Source organism: Lepisosteus oculatus, chromosome 12 (assembly GCF_040954835.1).
Source record: "Lepisosteus oculatus isolate fLepOcu1 chromosome 12, fLepOcu1.hap2, whole genome shotgun sequence".
In the NCBI taxonomy this organism is placed as follows: Eukaryota; Metazoa; Chordata; class Actinopteri; order Semionotiformes; family Lepisosteidae; genus Lepisosteus; species Lepisosteus oculatus.
This window is the reverse complement of record NC_090707.1, coordinates 3,285,475-3,308,744: the sequence shown is the minus strand read 5'-3', so window position 1 is coordinate 3,308,744 and position 23,270 is coordinate 3,285,475. Positions and strand designations below refer to the sequence as shown.

Sequence of the window (23,270 nt, the reverse complement as noted above, 5' to 3'; positions counted from 1 at the left end):
TGTTTAGCTCACCCTTTTAATTTTTTTTTTCGTTCTCTCAAACCCTAATTGGAAACAACTGCTTTTTCTTGCTCTCTTTCTTTCTCCTGTCCTTGTAAAGGGGTGGTGGTGGGGGGTAACAGTAACTAAACAAAGGGTGGCCTGATCTTGCGGGGCCATCAGTAGTAGCCAGGCGTTGGAGGTGTACTGAAATGTGCGCTGGCACCGGCGTGCTGTGGGTCCTGTCCTCTTCGAGCTCCGCGCCACCGCGTTAGCGAGGTGCTCTGGGCTGGGACCCCTGCTCTTTTGCTGAAACAGCAGAGCCCGGAGCTCGCGTCGTCGGGGGGTGGCGGCGAGTCTAGGCTTGTCCCTTTACAGACACAGGCGGCGCTGGTATTAGATCAGCGACACCTTGACTAAACCTGTGGCCCATTCACGACTGAACTGTCGACTCCTGCCGAGTTTTTAATTTACGCACGTGCCATACTTAGAACAGGCAGACAGTGTCCTGCTGTCCCCCGCTCAGAACATCCAGGATTGGGGCGATTGGTGATCCAGGCCCTGCTGTGGCACAGTTGGCACATCTCGTTGTTTGACATCATCCAGGAATTTTCTGTTGTAGATGGAGAATTTCACTCAGGTGGCCATTTCCTGCTTTTTAGTTGGATTGTGTATCTAATAGTGTTGCGTACTTCAGCTCAGGCTGACTCTGCTAGGAAGTGGAATGCTTCATCTTGCACATAAGAATTTAGATTGTGTTACACACTTTAGTAGATGACACACATTATGCCACAGCTGTTATTTTGTAACACTTAAGTAGACTAATAGAGCATTGTTGATTGTTGCAGCTGAAATTCAAAAACAAACCAGAATGTGTGTGCAGAGCAGATTGCGCAATTGCTTGTAATTCAAGTAAACAAAACTGCAGCCTCTGTTTAATATATTCTGCGTTGTTTTACTTATTTTAAATTATGCATGAGGCTGATAATAGGGGTCCATGGCTGACATTAATGTATTCTGAGTATCAGCTCGCATGGATAATTGCTTATTGACCTTTTTAAGATTTTAAGATGGGGGATTTTTCGGTGGTAGTGAGGTGCTGGAGATTCGTGTTTTAAAAGGGCTGCAGGAGCAGGCCGTGTGATTTGGGGCGCAGGCAGACGGGGGGCGGTCCCTCAGACCAGCAAGGCGTCCGGCAGTCTCGGGGAGCGGTGTGGCCCACGGGCTGGGGCTGGCGAGGCGCGGGGCTGTCCCTGTGGACAAGACAGCTGGCGATCGCCGGGCCGGCAGCGTCGTGAGGAGGAGCGGCCGGGGGCGTGGCCGTGAGGCCCCGAGACCGGTGGCAGACGAGAGCCCCATCGGGCCGCGCCGGTAGCTGCCGCTGGTTGATCCCGGGTTCCCGCGGGAGTGGGCCGTGACGCGCCGCAGGGAAGCTGGAGCGGGGCTCTGGCGCTGCCCGAGCTGAGCGAAGGGGAAGAGAGAGGCTGGGGGGGGGTGGGGGGGGTGAAGGCACTCAGCCGTGAGCAGTAATGGACCAGCAAGGTGGTCTTCCTCCGTGGTGGGGGGCAAAGCTAAAGACCCCCCCCCCGTCTCCACCGTCTTGCCTTTGCAGGTCAGCCCTTCTTGAACCCTGATGGCAGTACGGTTGTGTACAACCCCGCCATTTCCCAGCAGCCCGTAAGGACCCCAGCTCAGCACGCGCCGCCGCCGCCCCCTCCGCCCCCGCCGATGCCCCCGCCTGGCCAGCCCGTCAACCACGTCCTCTCGCAGGTCAGTGTCTCTGTGGGCAGCGCGGCGGTTCCCTTCCTGGTTCAGGAGACACTGCCCCCCAGGTGCACAGGGCCAGGAGAACAGGAGAATCTTCTTTAACTCTTAAAGACCCCTCTTAAAGAGGCAGCGTCGCGTCGGGCCACAAGGCGTTACAAATTCTCATTACGACTCAATACCCTGCCATGTCAAGAGTGGCGAATAAGGGAGACGGGGTATTAAAGAGCATTAATTAAATGCCAGATTAGTAAATCGATTTAGTCTCGCTGTTCTCGGGGCGGAATGTGATGTCTTGCAGGATAATTAAGACGGGGCTGTGATTCATAGCTCAGTGTGCAAAGATGAACCATACACCCTGTAAGAGCTATCTGTCAGAACAGAAGCAGGAGAGCATCCAGAAAGTAAATATCGATGAAGAAGACTTGCATGAATTCTCCTTTCACGGGTTATGCTTCTGTGCCTTCATTTATCTTACTGTTTAATATTTAGAAGATAGTGATTCACTGAGCAGTGTTTCAGTGTTGATGATGGACAGATCTTTAAGATAAAGCTGTGTTACAAGAATCCATTTTTAGCTTGGGTTACCGAACGCACCGTGACTTTTGTCTCGCGCTCAAGGCATCGTCTCTGTGTTCGGTCTAATTTCTGCCCTTGTTGCTGTTGGATAATGTATTATTGAGCTTTTTTCAGACTGTCTTTCAGATCATGCGTCTTAACATCTCTACTAAACCATTAACTGTGTCTACCCCTGCCGCTTCTCCAGCCACCTCGGCCGCTGCAGCCTTCTGTGCCACCTGTCCAGTACTCTGCGATCTCTTACCCACCTCAGCTCCTGACAGTCTCCCCTAACCAACAGTACACTGTGGTACCCCATCTTCTCTTCTTTCTGCTGTGTGTCAGTCAGTGTGGGTGTGCCGGTGCTGATGGGGATGACTGTGCATGTCTGTGGCTTCACGCCGGCCTGTCCTCAATCTCATAACTGTATTTAGACGTCGGCGCCTCTTATATATTAGCAAAAGTCCACTTCCTGCATCTCGTGTGTGTGTAGACAGGGAAGCATTGGGAGAGGTGCCTGAGACTTGTCTCTTAAGAAAACCTGTAGCTCAGTGTTCTCTGGAAGCACGGACTATTAAGGCATTTTGGTTAAAGCAGTTACGGGAGGTTTTGTAGTCTGTGGACAATGAGTAGAGGTCCCACTTCTTGCTCACAGGAATGTAGTTTTGTTGTGTTCATCACAGTCTCTTCAGTTTTATTTATGATGCAGACAGAACCCATCACAGATTGGCTGCCTTTAATGATTCTGGCAGCAGCTCACTGATTCTGCATCAGGCACTAGAGGAAGCCTGAGAATAAGTGGCCTTAATAAGAGTAAGTGGCCTTTGAGGATAAACGTCTGTCTTCTAAAATAACAAGAAGACAGAGGCCTCTGCCGCTCAGTGACGGAGCTCGGGCATGATCACACCTTTTCAGATCTTCCTGCAGGTCTCTTTTATAGACTTGTGTGTTTGGAATAAGCCACCCGCGATGCCAGAATGAAGTGCAGAGAAGCAATTGGATGAAACATTGTCTTTCTTGGAGTTAGCTTGCCGAAACATCTAGTTTTCGTTGGGAAAAAAATGCAAAGAAATAAAAGAAAAAAGCCAGAAGAAATAGCCAAGCTATATCACCCTGTAACTGGGAACTGCCAGCCCACTGAAGCTCAGCAGCTGTGAGCCTGGTCAGTACCTGGATAGGAGGTGTTAATGGGGCCAGCAGGGGGCGCTCACCCTGTGGTCTCTGTGGGTCCAAGTGCCCCAGTATAGTGACAGGGACACTACAATGTAAAAAGGTGGCGTCCTTCGGATAAGATGTAAAGCCGAGGTCCTGACTCTCTGTGGTCATTAAAAATCCCAGGGCGTTTCTTCAAAAAAGTAGGGGTGTAACCCTGGTGTCCTGGCCAAATTTCCCATTGGCTCTTACAAATCATGGCATCATAATAATCCCCCTCTCTGAACTGGCTTCATCACTCTGCTCTCCTCCCCACTGAGAGCTGGTGTGTGGGGAGCGTACTGGTGCATCATCCAGTGGGGCACCATTGGTGGTGGTAGTGGGATTACCCATTACCTGTAAAACACTTTGAAATTTGAAAATTGTCCAGAAAACCACTATATATGTAAGGAATTATTATTAATTAAGTGATTCACACTGCTGAATTGGTTAGTCAGACTAAGAGGGCTTTCTGTTACAAAGATTATAGATTAGATTTAAGGACCTGAGCGAATAGGGTTGGGGTTGATATATCCCAAACATGCTGTCAGCCTCCTTTTTTCAGTACTCCAGGCCACGAGATGGGTGGGAGCAATACAATAAGGAAATTTAACGTTAAGATATGCAGCTTGTTCCACCCACAGACTAGCTCTCCTTCTAGTGTAACCGGTTGGAGAGGTTGAGTCACTTTGAGTCCACTGTTTTGTCATTCATGAACTGAAGGACACCAGTGGAAACAATGGCGGAGTGCTTTCAAAACCGAGAACAGGAGGTACTTCTTTACACAAATTGTTGTAGGAGTGACCCTGCCATGTTGCTGAAGCCCATCTGCTGGCTTCTTTCACGCCGCAGTTGAGCGAGGTCCACTAGCCAGTAGCCGCAAGAATGAGCTAGCTGGAGCGAGCGACCCCCTGCTGTGTGGGACATTGCGCTCATCTCTTTTTTTTTCTTCTGTGTGTGTGTGTAAAATGCAGCAAGAGAACCTGGGCGTCCAGTTCAGCCACATGAGCCTCGCCAGACAGCCTTCCAGCGACGGTCCCGATGCCCACACTGCCATGTACCCTGCATCGGTAGTCCTCCAGCCCCCTCCTCAGCAGCCTAGCTACATCGTAGCCCCCCAGGGGCAAGTTGCTGCCCCCTCCTACTCCACCGCGGCCCCCCAGCTCAACCAGCCAGTCCTTCAGCAGCAGGGCTACGTGCAGCCGCCCATGCAGCAGGTACAGTGTGGTGGAGCCCTTGTCAGAGAGCGCCCTTGCGCCCTCTAGGTCTTTGTGACATGCTTATGCATCATATTGCTCACTTTAGAGATCGACTTTTAAGTTTTAGTCGTGTTTAAGCCTTGTGTGTGGCTGGTGTGGGCGCGCTGGCCTTGCTTGTATGGGTCTAATTCAGGTACTTGTGAAAACCCACCAAGGATATACAGTGAAGGAATATTTTTTTTGTTGTTGTTTCCCCCCCCCTCCAAGATGCCCACGTGTTACTGCGCGCCTGGCCAGTACCCACACTCCAGCCAGCAGTACCGGCCGGCCAACTCCGTGCACTACAGCCCTGCTCAGGGCCAGCCCCTGCCACTGGCCGCCCAGCCCGCCCAGCCAGCAGGTAGCGTCTGCGTCGAGCCGGCCTGCAGGGGGGCGCCCTCTGCGCCTTCCTCTTGAGCTCATGGCTTTCATTCCTCTGTTCCCAGGAACGGTTCTGATTTTCCCATGCATTGCGCTGAAGGGGGAGAATGGTTCATTGCTTTGTTGTTTTCCTGTGACACTCACGAGCTCATCTGTGGCAACACAATAAGATGTATTAACTGCTGTGAAACAATTAACAAGCGAAGAATGAAGAGAAGTGGAGACTAATTACATAGTGCATTGATTTTCCTTTCAAGCGTCTGTACTGCGATATTTGATTTTAGCTGTTGCAGTTATGTTTTCTGGTCATATAAGCAATTGCCAGTTGTTTCTGAACTGCAATTTTCAGTGTTTCTGGTTGTGTAACCGTTTTAAGGGGATCTTTTTTCTTTGTCTTTTCAAGAATCATATACAAATTCATTATGAGACTTGTAAGGTTTTCATTAAACCATTTTTGAAGCCAACGGCGCCAGAGGAGTCCTGAAGTTTGGCAGCAGCGGACAGGTTGTTTTTAGAGACGTATCCCCTTAAAAAGCCACCTGAAGTGAGAGAAAATGTGTTTTCTAGGTAATTGCACGAAGTAATCGTTGGGTATTGGATCGTGAGAGAAACCTGCTGATATTGAGAGGGTGTGCGTGCCGGGTGAGCTGCTGCCTCGTGCCGCGAACTGAGCGCCCGGATCCGGGGCCGGAGCACTGTCTGAGAGGACTACAATTCTCACAGTGAACCGGTCTCTTTTTCAGCCGCTCCATCCTCTCCGGCCAGTGGCAGCAGCAGGCTCCCTCCTGCGTTCGGACTAGCGCCCCGATCAGGTGGTGCAGCCCGAACGTGAGCCCCACCATCTGTCAGTAGAGCGCTGGTTGTGCCGCACGGCTTCTGGGCCCAGGACGAACCCTGGACGTGAAGCAGTTTTTTCATTCTTACCGACAAGAAGTTCCTGACCAGCTGTGTCCCAAAACGAGCTTTACAGCCCTCTTGTATCACGTGCAAACACATCTCCAGCTTGGTTTTGTTGGCGTAAAGTGAGGGAGACAGAAGGCCACAAGTGCTTGCGAAAATACTGTCACAGTTCTGCAAAAGGCATCTTTTATTTTCCTTCTGCTCAGTCAGCTAGAATATTGTGTGCTTAATATCATATTCACTTCATGCCTGGTTGTAAGTGGAGGTGAGAGAATTGAGCTAAAAATAGACCGCTTCATGTAGCGCTGCAGGGAACAATCTAAGCCATCAATTTCTTTTGTCCCAGTTCTCTTCTCATCTTGCGAAATTGATTGCAGTTACCTCCTTGAAAGCCGGGAAAAAAAATGGAAAAATCTTCCGATTCCATGGTGCAGTCCCTGGGCTCTTTTCTTCTGTGAGAATTTTAGATAGCATCACCAGTGATAATATCTTTTGTAACCTTGACACCGATGCTGTTCCTCATGAAAGGACGATATTTCCAATCGTGTTACGAAGGGGGCATTTTTCTGTTTAGAGCTATTACTTTCTGACTGTATATGCTTTTAAATAAGATTTGTTTCAAGCCTGGAAATGATCCTGTTGAAGTAAAATTTTGTGGGCGTTTAAGGGTGAAGTTACTGTCCTGATTCCTGCTTTTAGCCATGTCGATCAAAATTCTCGATTCTGTTTTTGGCCCTTCGTGTTCACAGCACTGGCCCCAGTCTTGATTTCCTAAAGATAGATGATTATCACGTGGTGGTTCTTCATTTCTCGCCTGTTGTTTAACGTGTTAAAATTGTGTTCATTTACTAGCTTGCAGGAACCCATATGTCCCTCTTCCATCAGTTTGGTTGTAGTACTTGACTTTTGTTCCTTACTTCAGCAATACCTGCTGCTTTTTTGCAATTAATTTACAATTTTATTTAGAAAGTGTCCATTTGAAATACTTTTGGTTTATACATTTTATGAAACAATATAAATGCATGTCAAATTGTAAGAGGAAAGAAAAGGATGTTTAACCCAAAAGGCTTCTGTTCTTATATTTAAAGTAACTGCATTGGTAAAGGCATGCGTGTAAAAAAACTGCACTGGATTTCTGTCTCTGGACTCTGAAACTGGGGTTTGTGTCCACGCTGTGGGGCCTCGCTGTCCTCGTGTCCTCATGCAGGCGCTGTTTGTCCTTGCAGGTTACCATACCATGCTCCCAAGCCAGCAGCAGCCCTATCAGAACATGGTGGGCGTTGCCCCTCCGCAGAATCAGCCTCTGGTGAGCAGCCAGCACAGCACTGTGGGAAGTCCCATTCAAGGCATGATGGTTCAATACCCTTCCGTGCCCTCGTATCAGGTACCTGCCAGTCCGAAACTTTTCTTTCTGGCGCCGTAGCTGCCGGTTGGGGTAGTTCCTTCTGCCCTCGGGCATCTGCGGGTGGTTGTCCTCAGCGTGTGCATCCCCTCCCCGACTTCCACACGTCTTCACAGGACCTGGTTTTTGTGGAAGTGGGACGCGACCCCTTCTACTTGGTGGCGTGAACAGGCATAAGGCATTGCTTAGGAAAGATAAAACCTTTTCAAACCTCAACATTCAAATAATTAAGCACCACCACATATAGCATACAGGAGCCAATAAAGGAAAGATTGGCGGAGAGCGAATTACCTTTTTAGAAATGTATAAATACTGAACTGTGAGTTTCATTACAGTATCCTGTACTGTTCGTTCATTAAACAAATGACATATGAAAAAAGTGTGAAACGGAGCGCAGGGTGATGCTGGTGGACACTGCATTACCCCTACTGTGTCATTCATCCTCAGAATGAAAGTACCGCAGTACTTGCTCTTTACATATCTATAGTAAACTTGCCTTAACTCAACTCTTCTTCAGGCTCAGGATACTCTGATGTTGAATAGCTGTTTAACATTTCACATTTGTCGGTTGCTTTTTGTTCTTCTCCTTGGCTTGAAGAAGGCTGTTGGTCCCTTAGGGTTTCGCTAGCCTGACCCCGACACGTTTGCGTTTGTGATTCGCAAAGATAAATCTGTATTATTTACCCATACGGGGCGGATCGATGCGCGGATTGAGTTGGAGTTTATGTAGTCAGAGCTGCTGTGTTCCACTGGAGTTGGGGCGCAGCACTCAGGTCAGGACTTACAAAGGAACCTGGCGAAAACTCAATGGAAAAGAGAAAAGGCTCTTTGCAAATCGAAGCTCACGCTTGCAGAGTTGGCCTTTTCTAGCTACAACAGCACAGAAGGCCACACTCTGGTCGCCGCTCGCTTCGATGTAGCTGTTGTGGAGTCTGTCTGAAATGGGGGTGTGTGGGAGGCGATCAATCCCTTCTGACCCCCCATGGTTGTGTATTTGTGCAGGTATCAATGCCCCAAGGGTCCCAGGGCATGCCCCAGCAGACATATCAGCAGCCAGTCATTATCCCCACTCAGACGAGCCAAGGCCCAATCCCTGCATCAGGAGTGCAAGTCTATTACAGTGTTATTCCACCCAGTCAGCAGAATAATTTGAGGTCAGTTATGTACTTCTTTGCAAATCATTTCATACGTTCTGCACATGAAGAATATTGGTAGCTAGGTTACATTGAATGAAAGAAAATGTTTTCCATTTTCAGAATCCCAAGAAATGTTTTTTCTTTGTGTTTAAATTATTCGCCTGGGCATCACCTGGGAGGCTGGGATTCTGTGATGTCTATATTACAAACCTCTTTTAAAAGAATTAGCACAGGCAGACAGGTTCGGGAAGAGTTCATTCTGGTGTAACGGTGGTTCCCAAATGAGAACGGAATTATTTGAGATTAACCTCAGTTATTAAATGTCCACAGCTCTACTGTAATTTGTAGGCTAAGGTAAGGAGAACCATATTTAATTAATTCTTCCAGCACAGCACAATTTTTTTTTTTCTAAAGTAAGCCATCATCTGTTGCTACAGCAACCATTCTAACGGCACGCAGGAGGGGTCAAGCTGACATTTTTATTTTTAATCAAAGGGGCCTGTCGTAGGTCATTCTGCCGGTGATTTATAACCAGCGAGATATAGTGAGTCTTAATATAGCGCCATAGGTCCCAAGTGCTCAGTGCAATTCTTCATGTCTGCACTACAGACATGTGGATCTCCTTGGAGCTCTGCCTGCTGCAGCAGCTGCCTCAGTCTGTATAGCTGGAACATCAGCTGGCTAGGATTTTTTTCACCAGCATTAAGCTTGTGGCAAACTGGACTGAAAAACGGCACGGCATCTCTGCTATTTCTTTTGGAGTGTGGCGTCAATAATAGCTGATTTTTGTTGAAGTTGTTTTTATTAAAACACCCAGTGTAATTTACACTTCTTTATTTTCTTTAAGAGGCTGTTAACATGGGCATAGTGCTCACTTCTTCAGCATTCCAGCATAAATAATAATAATTTCAGCGTTTCTGCATGTAGTGTTCTTTAGCGACCGCGCCTCAAAAGATGTTGTCAGTCTCACTCTGTGATTAACACATAAAAAAGCCAAGCAGGAGCTGTGTGAGAGCTGCTCTTCTGAATGTTGCTCAGGGTTGCTGCTGTGCCAGGATGTCTCTCTGCCGTCTCTCATTCCTGCCTGTCTTCAGCTCCTCAGTTGGGTTCCTGCCCCCTCCAGGCAGCGAGCAGATGCAGTTCCCACGCTCCTCCTCTCCCTGCAGCTCCCAGCAGTGCACAGGTACCGCCGTCCCGCTGACCGGCGCCCCCTGGTGGGCTCTGTCCATGGTGCCGCGAAAGATCATTGTCAGGTTCATCTCCCCTCAGAAAGCCTGGCGGGTTTTCTGCATTCGCACGCAGTACCTTTCCACCAAGCGGTTTTCTCCCTTCATGGCAGCTGTCACTTCTACCTCGACAGCGCTGTTTGATGAAACCCCCTGATCTCTAGAAGAAGCTTCTGTCTGTATCTGCTCTCCAGATGTTTACTCTCAGCCCTTGCAGCTCTCCTCTCCCTACAGTTCTGCCCTACAGTTCGAGCCCTGGTCGGTGTAGCAGTCAGGATCTCCACTGAAAACGTACAACTGATTCAGTTCAGTAAATGATGGCAGCTACAGACACGACCTCCTGTTCTGCTCGAGCCCATTGCATTAAAAATGTTTCGTGGAGATTTCCATGTTTAAGAGCAGTTTTTTGTAACAGTTAGAGTGATGGACAGTCTGAGCCCTTGATTGTTCATTTAAAAAGCTGACAGGCACCTTCTGGTTTTAACAATCGACTTTTATTATTATTTGTCAAAATCTATTAGCCCCTCTTAAATAGAATTTTCATTTTTCATTTTTTTCCCCATTAAGTGTCAATTTTATTTTGAGCCTGTGGAAGGATTATGGAATTTCCTTTACTTTTTATAAGTGATCATAATTAAGCCTTTCAAAAACTCAAATTAATTTCCCTTTAGAGCAGCACTGTGAGTGAAATTCATGAGTTCATACAAGGCCTACCCAATGAAATGAAACTTCCTGATCAGTTTGCAGTGTAAATTCAAGCTGTACTGTCCCTTTTGAGTGAAAACATTTTGTTTAGTTATCTACCTGAGAAGAGGCTTCAGCATTACGACTGCTGAGAAGGATATGCAAGTCATCACTCTTGATTCCTTTCCATGTCCTGCTATTTTCTTTACCCCAGTACACTGAAAAGGTGCTTAAATATTATACAATAGCTTTCAGTGGGCTGTTGTTCAGATGAACACTTGAGTCAGAGGACTTGTGTTCAGATACTCAGTCTTGATAAAAAATGATTCTTTTCACCTGGAGGAATATTTCTGTTAAGGAACTAAGTTCAGGAAAATACCTGGATTTTGTTCATTTCAGGAGCTGTCATAAAATGAGAGGTTTCAAATGAGAGAAGCCTTTTGGCCCATGTAGCCGGTTTGTCAGGTGACCCATGTCTCATCCAGTCATTTTGTGAAAGAAGTCAGGATATTGGATTCAACAACCACCACTCTTTGAGTAAAGAAGTGACTCCTGTTTTCATTGATTAATGTGCAAAATGTTTAGCACTATTCATCATACTTAATTTAAACATAATACTTGTGACTATTCTTCAATATACACATCTCTGTTCTGCTGAAAATAATACTGTTTCCATGTCTCAACAATCGGGGAAATCAACACACAACCAGATTGTATATCGGGTGGGGAACTTCAGGACTGAATCACAAGTCTCCTGAATCTCTTCTTCACAGGGAGACAGCTCAAAACACCGAGCAGCTGTGATGCGAAGTGAAAAGCTGCTCCAGTCTTGTTTTCCAGCATTATAGTCTTTTTAACAGCGAAGCAATTGGCCAGAGGCAGCATGAAAGGAATGTCACATGACAAAACATAACCCCTCACACACCTGAATGCAACAGATCCAGAAACAGTGAAGTAAAAGAGGCTTCAGAACATGCAAAGTCGAGCTTTGCAGGAAACTTGCTGTATTTGATATGCAGTATATTACACTAGCAACCTGTAATTCACTTCTTTAATGCACGCTATGTATCACTTATCCACAGAACAAACTGAAACCATTATATTGCTTTGTTATCCATCAGAATGCAAATGAAGAGTGGAAGGCTTTTTGAAGTTTGGCAATAATGAGATTATGAGAAGGTCCACACACATGAACTTTAGCATTTTGTTGGCAGTATTAATTGGGTGCTAGGCCATCGAAAATTATAACATGATTAAGTATTTATGCCCAAGTGTCGTTGGAACTTGGACATAGTGTCCAATCAGCTATTAATTATGCATCAGCAGCCCATGGTTGGGTCTCCAGATCATGAAATTATTTTTAAACAACTACATTTTTAATAAAGCCATGGATTGGAACTTTACTTAATTAAATCTCTAGGTGCATAGCATATTTAAATTAGTTTTAAAGGAATTTGTATTTTAAATAAACACTGAAAAAATGTGGATGCTTTTCAAATATATTTTGGATCCGAGTTGTACACTTATCAGTGATGCATCTCTTTGCGTCTGTTTCTCCTGCCCTTGCAGGAAAGCGTACTTAACACAAACTACAAGACCAACAATTTAGACATCGGGCTACCAATCAGCACTTCTATTTTAAGTCGCCAGTGGTGATGAGCTGTGAACCCTGCAGTAGTGTTTGTTGTCCTTAAAGATAAAATATATGAAGAGCAGTCAAATTAGATATAGTTGCATTCTTTGTTCTTGTTGGTTTAGGTATTGCATATGGCCTTTTCATGTGAACGTGTTTTGTTTTTTATTATGTAAGCAGGAACAAGGTGCTGAGGCCAGAATGAATGAAAAGAGGGGTTGGGAGTTATGGGTAGCTTGAGTATGCAGAGAGTTTTCTGTGTAGAACCCCTTAAAGAGGCATTTCGAGCTAATGGGTATATTTGCAGTGCGTTTGTCTTCATTTACTCGAGGGTACCGACTCGGGCAACACTGTGGCTGGCAGGAGTCTCTCACCTTGTGCGTCTGCTGTGCTTTCAGCTGTGCCACCTCCCATCGGCAGCGGGATGGTCATGATGCAGCTGACGTTACCCACAAACCACCAGCCCAGGGCACATTCGCCACCGCAGTGGAAGCACAACAAATACTACAGCCTTGACCACCAGAGGGGCCACAAGCCCACTGAGCTCCCCACTTTAGACACCTCCCAGGTATGCGCAGTTCAAAGAGCCGTTCGTTCAGTTTGCATCTGGTGTCAGAACCACTAAGGCAAGCATGTGGTTTGTAATCCTGTCACCCCCTAATCCCTCATTACCCTGTGACACAAATTCTCGTCTCGGGGCTGAGGAACTTGAACTCGGTTTTGCAACCTGAAAAAATATAGGTGACGGTTTCTTGCATTCATTTCACATCTCACCTCACCTTCGTGTTCTCCTCTTCTGCATCTTCATGGTATCTGTTTAAACGTCCTCGTGTCAGTAACACGAAGGCAATGGCAGAAACTCATCTTTATCTCTTGGCAATTCGGACTAAAAGCCAGGTAATACTGCCCTGTCAGAGCAGCTAGGGTTTCTGCGGCCTTCCTCCTTCTCCTCTGCCTGTTCCTGGATCTCTGCCCGCTGTCCTCCTCTCCTTCCAGAGCAGTCCCCAGCTGGGCAGCCCAGCCACCTCTCCTGCACAGTCTCCCGCCCCCACCCAGCTCACCAACATGAAAAACCTCCGCTCCGGGCTCACTCCTATCTCCGTCATGCCTCAGTTCTCACGACCGTTCATTCCTGGGCAAGGTGAGTCCAGGACCTTGGGGGGGGCGATGGTACTCGGACTTTATAATGGGGTGTCGTTCTGCAGAGTGATATCACCTGAGCTCTCGAAGCCATTGCAAAGACGGTTCAGTCTCATGAAGGCAGTTGTTTTTGGGGTTTTTTTTACAGACTGAAAGTTGGAAAATGAAATGTCAGTGTTATTCACGTTTGCGTTTAAGCTCGTGTTGTGTCGCCCCCCCCCCCAGGTGATGGGCGGTATCCGTTGCTGGGCCAGCCTTTACAGTATAACCCCCCAATCCGTCCCCCACTGCTGCAGGGGCCACACATAGTGCCCAACCACCAGGTGAGTGCCCTGGGACAGCCCTCGCGTGTCCCCGCCAGCTCCGATCGCTTTGGCCTGCGGGGTTAGATGCCACAGCAGTGCTGTTTGATCCTCTAAGTGGGTGTAATCAGTCAATGATGCAGAAAACAGAAGCAGGATTCAGAGATGTTGCCTCGGTTGTAATTAAATTGCCTAGTCACACATCAAGCTTGCAAAGCCTAGGTTTAAAAGAGTCTGTCCATCCATATTCTTCCACATGAGGGTTGCAGGGGAGCCAGAGCGTATCCCAGCAAGCAGTGGGTACAAGGCAGGATATACCCTGGATGGGACACCAGTCTATCACAGGGCACATACAGACACAAACACAGATACATACACACACTCACACCAGGGCCAGTTTTCCCAGAAGCCAGTTAACCTACCGGTATGTCTTTGGATCGTGGGAGGAAATTGGAGCATCCGGAGGAAACCCACACAAACACAGGGGAAAAACATACAGACTCCACATAGAGAGCACCACAGGCTGCAGTGCTGCGGGGCAGTAGATCTAACCACCGTGCACCCTGTTTGAAAGAGCCATTCTGAGTAAACTCCAGACATGTGACGTCTTCTAATAAAGTGGCACCTGGAATATCAGGCGGTGTGCGTGATTGCTGTTTCTGTGGGGCAGAGATCTGGAGTGCGGTGGCTGGATTCTTGGATGCAGCCAAGATGTGACCCTGTGACCTGGATATTGTGTCCAGCGGACCGGAGAGATCACGTCAGGGTCTTTCACAGTCAGTAGAAGCCACTCGTGACCTTCTTGTGGCCCTGATCGAAAGTCATTGAGCAGAATCTTCAGAGATCCGATGGGATTTTTGAAACAGCCCCATGAGGTTCTGTTTCAGTGCAAAAGAAAAATTTTCTGCCCTGTGAAAAGGGAAACGTTGTTTTACATCAAGAACAGCTCGCTCCTCGTGCTGTTTGAAGCGTGTGATATTTGGATCAGTCCGTCCAGAATACAATTTGTGATGCATGTGGGCATCGACTACCTGTACGTAGGTGCACCCGCCGCCTATACCGGTCGTCTCGGTTTCCCAGCTCAGATGTAGTTTTAATGGATGGCAGGCCTCGCTCTCCGCCATTCCGGCCTGGTGCATGACTTCCTCGGAACAGAAGGAATTAGCAGGATAGATTGGCTCTGGGATTGACTGGTCTCGTCCCCGTTTAACGTCTCCCGGAGAGCTGCGGCATCACGGACCCACACTGCTGGAGCCGCCAGGGGAGGGGAGGCGGCGCTGCCCCTGCACCGCGACCGGCAGCTCGGCGGCAGTCAGGCTGGCCCTGCAGACCCAGGCCCCGTGCTGTGTGCTCGCGGGCGCTGTAGAGCAGGGGGCAGCGGAGCGAGGGGTCTCGCCCAGGCCCGGAGCCCCCACATCCTCCATTTGTCTTTGATTTTCACATCTTGTTTCCAAGTTCCAATTAATACACCTACCTAAGGATATACTGTTTCTCTGTATTTAGTTGATTGTTTTTGTACATTCTTTTGTGTGCATTTGTCTATGTATACAGGTCAAAAAAGACCTAAAAAGGTATTTTGTTACTGCACATCCAGTTAATAAATCCCAAGAAACACAGCGCTTGCTTGTGGTTAAACCTGAAGTCTGTCTGGGTAATTCATTTCACTTCTGGACACAGCATTGCAGAAGTAAGGGAAAAGATTTGTCAATCTTTGTCTGGGGGGGAAAAAAGTTTTTTTTTAGTAGTAGTTTTCATTGCACCAGATGCTCCTTTTGTCTCTGTCAAAATCTTTGAAAAGCGTCATAGTGAAAGTGTCTCGGAGCCAGCGGCCTATGGAATTGGGTTTACTTCAGTGAAGGAGGGTCTTACTGGATTAGACTGAGAGTGGGCAGGAGGTTCGGGGATTTTAAATAAACTTCCAGGTGTGATTCATGTTGTCTGTGTCCTTTATTCCACACTTGCATTGTTGGCTCAGTGATTCCCACTTGGTGTTGAGAGGGACTGAGGCTTTGAACCCGTAGCCAGAAAGATGTGGCTCCCGTCCTAGAGCCGTGGTCCGGATCCGTGTGTAAGCCTCTCCCTGCTCCGCTGCTCTCTTCCAGGGGCCCCCCGGAGTCCGGCACGGCGGCAGAGGCAAGCGGCCGACGCGGAAGGCCCTGTCCACGGACCTCGGCGTAGGGGAACCAGGTAATCGGCGCGGTGCTGTAGGATGAGCCCCCGCGGTCAGGGCGCGCCCCAGGTCTTGCCAGAGTCTGCCCACGGGAGGGGGAGACACCGACACTGTGCTGGCAAACGCCACCTCCAGTCTCCCTGCCCCCTCCAAACGCGTTTTGCCGACGTGACATTCGACAGCTTCCCTGATCCACCTGACGGCCGTTTCCAGAGCTCTTCTTTGATCTGTCCCAAGAGAGGCGAAGCGTGTGTCTCTCTCTGTCGGCCAGGGCCGCAGTCCTGACGCGCTGTGGCAGTGCGCCCTTTTTATCGCTCGAGCTTGGACCTTCCCCAGGGTGTGAGCACTTCAGATTAGCATTGCGCACCGGGCAGGCAGTTAGCGCACGGAAACTACTCGCGCGGAGGGAACGATGGGGACCTGATGGGTTAAGCATGCTCAGGTCGGCCTCGGTTAGTCAGAACTGCAGCACAGTGGGACGGTATGGAACACGGCCCAAGAGCAAGAGGAGTCATACCAGCATCCTTTACTGAAGCGACACGAAGGAGAGGCGATGCCGTCATCCAACAGATGTCTGTGAAAAGCGAGATGATCGGTTCGGTCATTGTTTTGGAGCCTTGATGGCTGAAAGATGTAAAAGATACACTTTATTCAATTCTGGAAGCATGACCCTTGCTGGATGTTTTATTTAATTGCTGAAATGATGCTTTTTCGGCTCCACGTCTAGATTTCTGTCCGACCTCATTTAAAGTTGTGCTTTTTATGTGCAGTTCTTCCCTAGTTGAATCCTTTGCATGTAAAGGGAGTAGCCGTTGTTCCCTAAACCTGCACACAGTGGTCAAATGTGTGAGGTTGGCGGTGAGCACCTGTGGTTCAGATTTTCCTAGATTTAGCCATTCTGAAAAATTGTTTAAAAAAGCTGCGGGCTTATACAGTCACTGCTGAAAAGGAAAATTTGGGGGGGAGTCAGTCCCTTTCTTTGAAGAATTAAATGATAAAAGTGATCAGATATGTTGAAGGTATAAAACGAAGATGTTTTATTTCCTCAGTACAGTGACTGAGTAGGAGGCTTGCACGGTATGGTGAGAAAACGGTTCTTGCTGTTCTTATTTGTACAGTTTGTGTAAGCATAATTATAGAGGAAAAACTGCAGTGTTCATAAAATGTCTGCCTGAAAATTGCAGGTTCTGCAGAAAAGCTATTAAACTTTGCGATGTAAAAGACTATTGTTAAGAAAACAATCAGACGTTGATAGATTTGCTGACTGGAAAAAAATATGCAGCATGGTTTCCGAAGAACAGCGCAGTGCGATGTGTAAGTGTGCGGTACTCTTCGGGGTTGGGAAAGGCCATTTGTGAGATGTGTGAATCTGAAAAGAACCGGTGCCTCTGAAAATGTAGATCCGAAATGGCTCATTTAGTAAGAGAAGCTTCTGTTACAGTTGAAAGATTTGCGAGTCCCTTTTGTTGAATTGAATAGCAGACATTTCAAATGAGAGTGAAGTCGTGCTGAACACTTGAAGCGATAGTGCTTGGCCTGCGGGTTTTTCGTGTGAGGAAACAGGGTCGGCCTCGTTTTCCGCGGCCGGGAATGGGTTTAACGCATTAACAGCACCCTCCCCGTTTCTCTCCTGTCCCGCTGGCAGTCATCGGCAGAGTCCTGGAGGTCACCGATCTGCCGGAGGGGATCAGCCGCGCGGAGGCGGAGAAGATGTTCGGTGAACTGTGCAAAGTGGGGGCCGTGATCAGGTGGATCCCGGATCACCAGCGGCACTGCGGGAGCGGGGACGCCGGCGCGCCGGCCGAGCACTCCAAGCCCTCCGGCGACCTGGCCTCCGCGTACACGGTCCTGGCCATGTTTCCCTCGAAGCACGCAGCCCAGAGCGCGCTGGTCAAACACAACAGCTCCCTGAACAAGTTCAGGCTGCGAACTAGCAAGAGGCACTGCGAGTTCCCCAACCTGGAGAGGGCTAGCTCTCAGTAGCGGGCGCTGCGGCGCCGGACCCGTAGCCACGGCGGCTGCCGGCTGCTGCCACACTTCCTCCCGTTCCCCGTGTCCTGTTTCTCACTCAGTCGGCTTGTTGTCACGGGTTTTCACTCGAGCTGTAGTGACTCTGGGGATACGTTGTCCTTGTGATGTTCTAGCACGCTGAGAAAACGAGCGATCGGCAGACAATGACGTAGAGACGCAAGTTCCCAATAACCCGCCACCCACCCCACCCTACCCCAGTCCACCCCAGTCCACCCCAGTCCAGCCCCGGTTGAGAATTGACTGGAGCGTATCAAAGTGCAGCACGTTCGGTTGTTTGTTTGTTTTTTTTAGTTTTCGTTTTATATTTGTGAGGTCTTGTGTCAGATCCAAAGCTCTGATGTACAGCTGCTTTATTTCGGACTTTTCGGAAGCATCGCCCATCGCCCCTCTCCGCCGTAGGAGAAGCGCACTCCGGAGAGGGGGCCACTGGCAAGCCACTCGTGATCCTGTGTCTCAGAGGTGTCTTAGAGCTTGAGAATCTTGCTTTAGTGCCTTCTAGCAGAATAAAACTGTTAACATTCATGTTCTACACAACAAAGGACACCTTGGTGTAACGTACAAACAGACGTCCAGTATCTTGTGAATAATTTATAAAGTAGCTTAAAAAATATCGAGTCACTTCTTGAGTGGGAATGTTACGCTGCCAACAGGCGCAAATGAGAACAAACTCCTTGATTCACAATACTGTAGCTGGTTGAAGCTTAATTTATAAATTGGAAAAACATCGCATCTCCCTTCCCTCATCCTCACTACGTAAATTGTCCGTTACTTCTTCTCCAGGCATATAACAACGCCCAGTTGTCTTAACGATTTGATTCAAGACCCTTTTTAATCGCATCCCATTAGAAAGGGTCAGTGGAGATCCGTTTGCACAGTTATAGACCTGAATACTCTTCTGTTTCACTTTCTCCAAAATGTGTGGATTCTGAAAGGCTGTACAATGTTTGCTGGTGCAAGTCGTTTTTATTTCAGTTTGAAACCAATAAATGTTTACAAATACCAAATAACGTGCTCTTTCAAACTCCTGGTAATTTTAATAGATGCGACTGTTCAAAGATGATCAGTTATCCAAACCTGTTGTCTCTCCACGCGATTATACGTTTTAAAGCTGCGCCCGTGTTCCACCTGTCGGAGCCGAAAAAATGAAAAGATTGCAAAACAATTACTTTAAATGAATTTTTATATATTTATGTTTGTTTTTTCTCTTTAAAAATTGTACATTTGTTTCACTGTGGTAGGTATAATTCTATTTATTCCTTTTTTAAAAAGGATATTTCGTTGTTATATTGATTCCATTAAAACCTAATTTTTCACCACCTTTCAAGCCGCATAAAGTTCCGATATGTATGTTCTGGAAAGGACTGGGAAACAGTCTGCTCTGAGCTTCGAGGGTGGCATGCAGTGAAGAATATTGAGCTCTGCCTTTTTAAGGATGTCTTTGGTTTTGCCGTCTGTGTTTGTACCGGGGTTTTTTACGGTGTTGGAGTCCGAAGATTTCTTCCATTTATGTGTGCCCTTTGTTACCTTCAGAGCCCACAGCTACGTTTCTGTCTTACATATTCCATCTCAAGAGCCATAATACCAACACATTGCTTCCGGTTTACTGTGTTGAATGTATATAATATTGTAACGGATTCGGGTTCTCGGGCTTGTACAGTCGTCCATCCACCGCATGGACTCGAACTCGGGTCTCCGGCGTCGCTCAACAGGGGTCTCGCCGGCTGAGCTGAAGAAGACCTTCCTCAGCCCGGCCGGCCAACATCCCTGTTATGCGCAGGGCCGTAGTCGTTACAATATCCTTTTTAAATAAAAATACAACCGCGCTGAGTTTGGTTTTTTTTTTCGTCCGAGAGTTAAGAAGAGACTTGCAGCATCTGTAGTTCACTAGGTCAACGGGACTGTCCCAGAGTCTCGGACTGTCGTCTGTTGTCGAACGACCGCGAAACCCTCATCAGTGATTTGCGTTCGTACTTTTTCTCTCCACGGAGGTGTTTCACCAGCTTACAGTGTCCGCGTATACAGGCTCCACACCGTGCACGTACTGCGCGACTTCTGCGGTTTGCGAACCGAGGAGCTGCAGGGAGAGCAACCTCGGGCTCCGGCCCTGGGTCCGAGGGGCAGGAGAGGTGCGCGACAGGTACGGCTCTGTTAGCACTTACTCGGGGTAAAGAGACCGGTTCTCCCCGGAGGGGAGACAAACACGATCCACGGAACCAGTCTGTCCCAATAAAAGAGGCAGGATCTTGACTTTGTCTTCGAACTGCCCGCTTGAAAACTTCAGTGGCGGAACTGGACGGTAGGTGTGGCAGCGCCTGAGCGGAGATGAGCTGTTCATCGTCTCTGGAGTGACGCAACTCCGCAAACACTGCGCAAATTGGACTGAACGGCAGAAAAAGAACATGAATGAGGGCTCGTATCGCTGCTCAGCGTCGCAGCAGGTAGTTTTTTTATTGCTACTGCTCCCTACAACCTGATCTGATCTGTGTGAGTCATGGAATTGCTCCCTGTGACTGAGAATCTAAATCTTTTTACGTTTCGGGGCATAACTGGCCATGCAAGGCGTTGCTCATATCCTTCTCTACACGAACTCAATTTATTACACCTGTATAGAGATGCGTACTACGAGGGTAGGGTAGCTAAGTGTACAGAGCCGTGAATGTTGTAATGCCAAAATACTGCAGGGTACACAAGTTTGGCTGACACGCCTTTCCGGTGTGGAGTAGAAGCCCGCCCCCTGCCGGTCACAGTGTGCAAGCGCGGAGTGGAGTGGAGTGGGCTGAGTTCAGGGACTCCGCCTACCCTTCGCTTTCTCGGTGATCGTCATGAGAAGAAAAGCGTGAGAATAATATCCATCTTAATAATAATAATTAATAATAATAATTGCTTACACTTATATAGCGCTTTGCTGGACACTCCACTCAAAGCGCTTTACAGGTAATGGGGATCCCCTCCACCACCACCAATGTGCAGCCCCACCTGGATGATGCGACGGCAGCCATAGTGCGCCAGAACGCTCACTAAACATCAGTGATCAGTGGGGAGGAGAGCAGAGTAATAGATAGATAAAACTTTATTAATCCCGTAGGGAAATTAATGTAGCCAGTTCATAGAGGGGGATTATTAGGAGGCCATGATTGGTGAGGGCCAATGGGAAATTTGGCCAGGACGCCGGGGTTACACCCCTACTGTTTTCGAGAAACGCCCTGGGATTTTTAATAACCACAGAGAGTCAGGACCTCGGTTTTACGTCTCATCCGAAGGACGGCGCCTGTTTTACAGTATAGTGTCCCCGTCACTATACTGGGCCATTAGGACCCACATGGACCCCAGGGTGAGCGCCCCCTGCTGGCCCCACTAACACCTCTTCCAGCAGCACGACCATCGTCACTGCGGCGACTAGGTGCGTTAAACTGCGCGAATCCGAGGTGTTCTCACAGCGACTCCAAGTGCTGAAGGGCCCTGGATGCAGCGACCTTATTCTTAATGTAAAAAGGTGAAGCTGTAAATTATTTAATATAACATTGTATATAACTGCAGTGAATATTTCTATTTTGTCTATGTAAGACCTCGACGCATTTTTCATCCTATTCTTTTTAATTTTTCAATTTTCTTTCGAAATAAATGGATCTAGTTTTTCCAAACACGGGTGCGCTGGCGTGTTCATAAACGGATCTCGGGCCCCCTCGCTGGGCCCAACCCACTCGTCTCAGACGGTGGGGGCAGTTAGCGAGTGTGTTTCGGCACGTCTGGAGGCTGACCAGCGGTACCGGGAATCAGTAAGTCGCATTCCCGCTCAACAGGCCAGCTCTAAATAAAAGTCACACGTGTAAGGGTTGAGCTGAGAAATACCATTCCTGGCGGAAAAGGTTTCAATTCCTGCAGTATTTCTACGAGTCTGTTACCCATCTCTCGCTTGAGGCTGGGAATTGAAGCTGAAGTTTAATTGAACATCTGGATTAGCAGAATTCATACAGCGGTGCGAAACCTCAGGCATAATCACGGGAAACCCAGTTTTTTTAAGAAAGATGAGCTTAACAACGGTCTCGGCGTGTAAATGTCCATAACGTCATCTTTGCACAGTAGACCCACTTTTTTCCCCTGAAGTTCAGCGTCTGCGTGTAGAGGTTAACTGGCGAGAGGGTCGTGTGGGAGGAGACGGTTTGCATGTAGTATTTGTCCCGAATGTGAAAAAGTAAAACGGAATAAAATTAAAAACGCTCAGGTGGGGAGCTGCGTCAGCATGCGCAGGGGGCAAAGGAAGAAGTAAGGGTTTATTCCTGCTGAAAAGAGAAAAGAAACACAACGTTTCGGCTGTGGAGCCTTCTTCGGGTGTGAGTCACTTTCTTCTCTTTTCAGCCTGGAATACACCTATTTACTTGTTCCTCAAATTAAAAACGGCATGGGATGTTAACGGAATCAAGAACATTGTCCAAATACTTGTAGCGGCTTTCCGTCCGACAAGATCCTCAAAAAGCACTGTACTCCGAGCTGGGGGCTCAGTCCTCAGTCCGAGCTGCACAGCGGGACCGGCGGAGGAGAGAGAGGCTGCAGCACCAACTGCACCCATGGGGGGCTTTAAGAGAAGCCAGTCTGTAGATATGTGGTAAAAAAACACACGCGGCTAAAACCTCTATTCTGACGCACGGCGCCACGGGATGTGTTACAACCAAGCAGCCGGGAGCTCAGTTTAGCGTCTCATCCGAAGGGTGTCGCCTCCCACAGCTCAGTGCGCCCCGTCAGTAGGGCGGAGCGCCACCTGCCTCTTCACCTGCTGCCCCTAGAGATCTGCCCAGCTGTCTTTATGATCCCCAGGGGGCAGAAACACACAACACAACACGGACACGAACAAGGGCATCAACTGCTGAGCAAGAGATCAGCCTGCAAGCTACTTCTAAAACAATAATAAGCCATGTGTGTAATGTATGCAACAATTACATCCCAATGACTTAATAAAACTGCCTGCTTTTCCTGCAATAAAAGTAAACAGCAGAAGTAAGACGTACAGCTCACTGGTATATCAGTCCTTGGGCTGCCTAATTCAATCAACACTCATCTTTTCTACATGTCTAAATGAGTTTGGTATTTCCGAGCCCCGCAAGCGGAGACCGACCAAGAGGCGCAGCTCTTTAATTAAACCCCTCGTGATTGCATCGACACTCGGGCGGCACAAGACAGCGGTTCCTAACTCCAAACTCCAAAACACATTCAAAGCCCCAGACAACAATTTTAGGGGTATCCTCACACGTATGCGGCGATGCCCTTTCTCAGGGATAACTGCACACAGGTAAACTAAACATGATGTAACAATCTTGACACCCGAAGAAAGCTTCACGGCCGAAACGTTGTGTTTTCTTTCTCCCTTTTTTCAGCATGGAATAAACCTATTACTTGTCCCCCATGATGTAACAATGTCACGTTGTTAAAAAACCCTGCTGCCTGCCCCACGCACACAGAGAAATCCCCATTTTAGAGGAACAGCCTTGAAAGAGAGTCGTATTTATACGCAGAGCAATACCACTACGGTCTCCGGCGTTG

General features: G+C 48.1%; 1 protein-coding gene across 18 annotated transcripts in view; it reads left to right on the top strand.

The window, feature by feature from the left end:
* The window catches only part of r3hdm1 (R3H domain containing 1), a 50,008-nt gene extending 30,446 nt beyond the window's left edge, over positions 1–19,562 (top strand). For 13 of the 18 annotated variants that reach the window (XM_015358347.2, XM_015358349.2, XM_015358351.2 and 10 more), the window contains 12 exons: positions 1,592–1,749; positions 2,510–2,611; positions 4,467–4,709; positions 4,959–5,091; positions 7,238–7,395; positions 8,416–8,567; positions 9,644–9,732; positions 12,491–12,660; positions 13,089–13,233; positions 13,458–13,555; positions 15,637–15,721; positions 17,350–19,562. In XM_015358347.2, coding sequence (XP_015213833.1) covers positions 1,592–1,749; positions 2,510–2,611; positions 4,467–4,709; positions 4,959–5,091; positions 7,238–7,395; positions 8,416–8,567; positions 9,644–9,732; positions 12,491–12,660; positions 13,089–13,233; positions 13,458–13,555; positions 15,637–15,721; positions 17,350–17,687 — 1,871 coding nt within the window. In that variant the 3' untranslated portion in view covers positions 17,688–19,562. Of the gene's footprint in view, positions 1–1,591; positions 1,750–2,509; positions 2,612–4,466; positions 4,710–4,958; positions 5,092–7,237; positions 7,396–8,415; positions 8,568–9,643; positions 9,733–12,490; positions 12,661–13,088; positions 13,234–13,457; positions 13,556–14,204; positions 15,176–15,636; positions 15,722–17,349 lie in introns of those variants that run through there. The other 5 variants (XM_015358354.2, XM_015358360.2, XM_015358361.2 and 2 more) reach the window with 2 other exon arrangements.
* Positions 19,563–23,270: the final 3,708 nt, after the last annotated feature.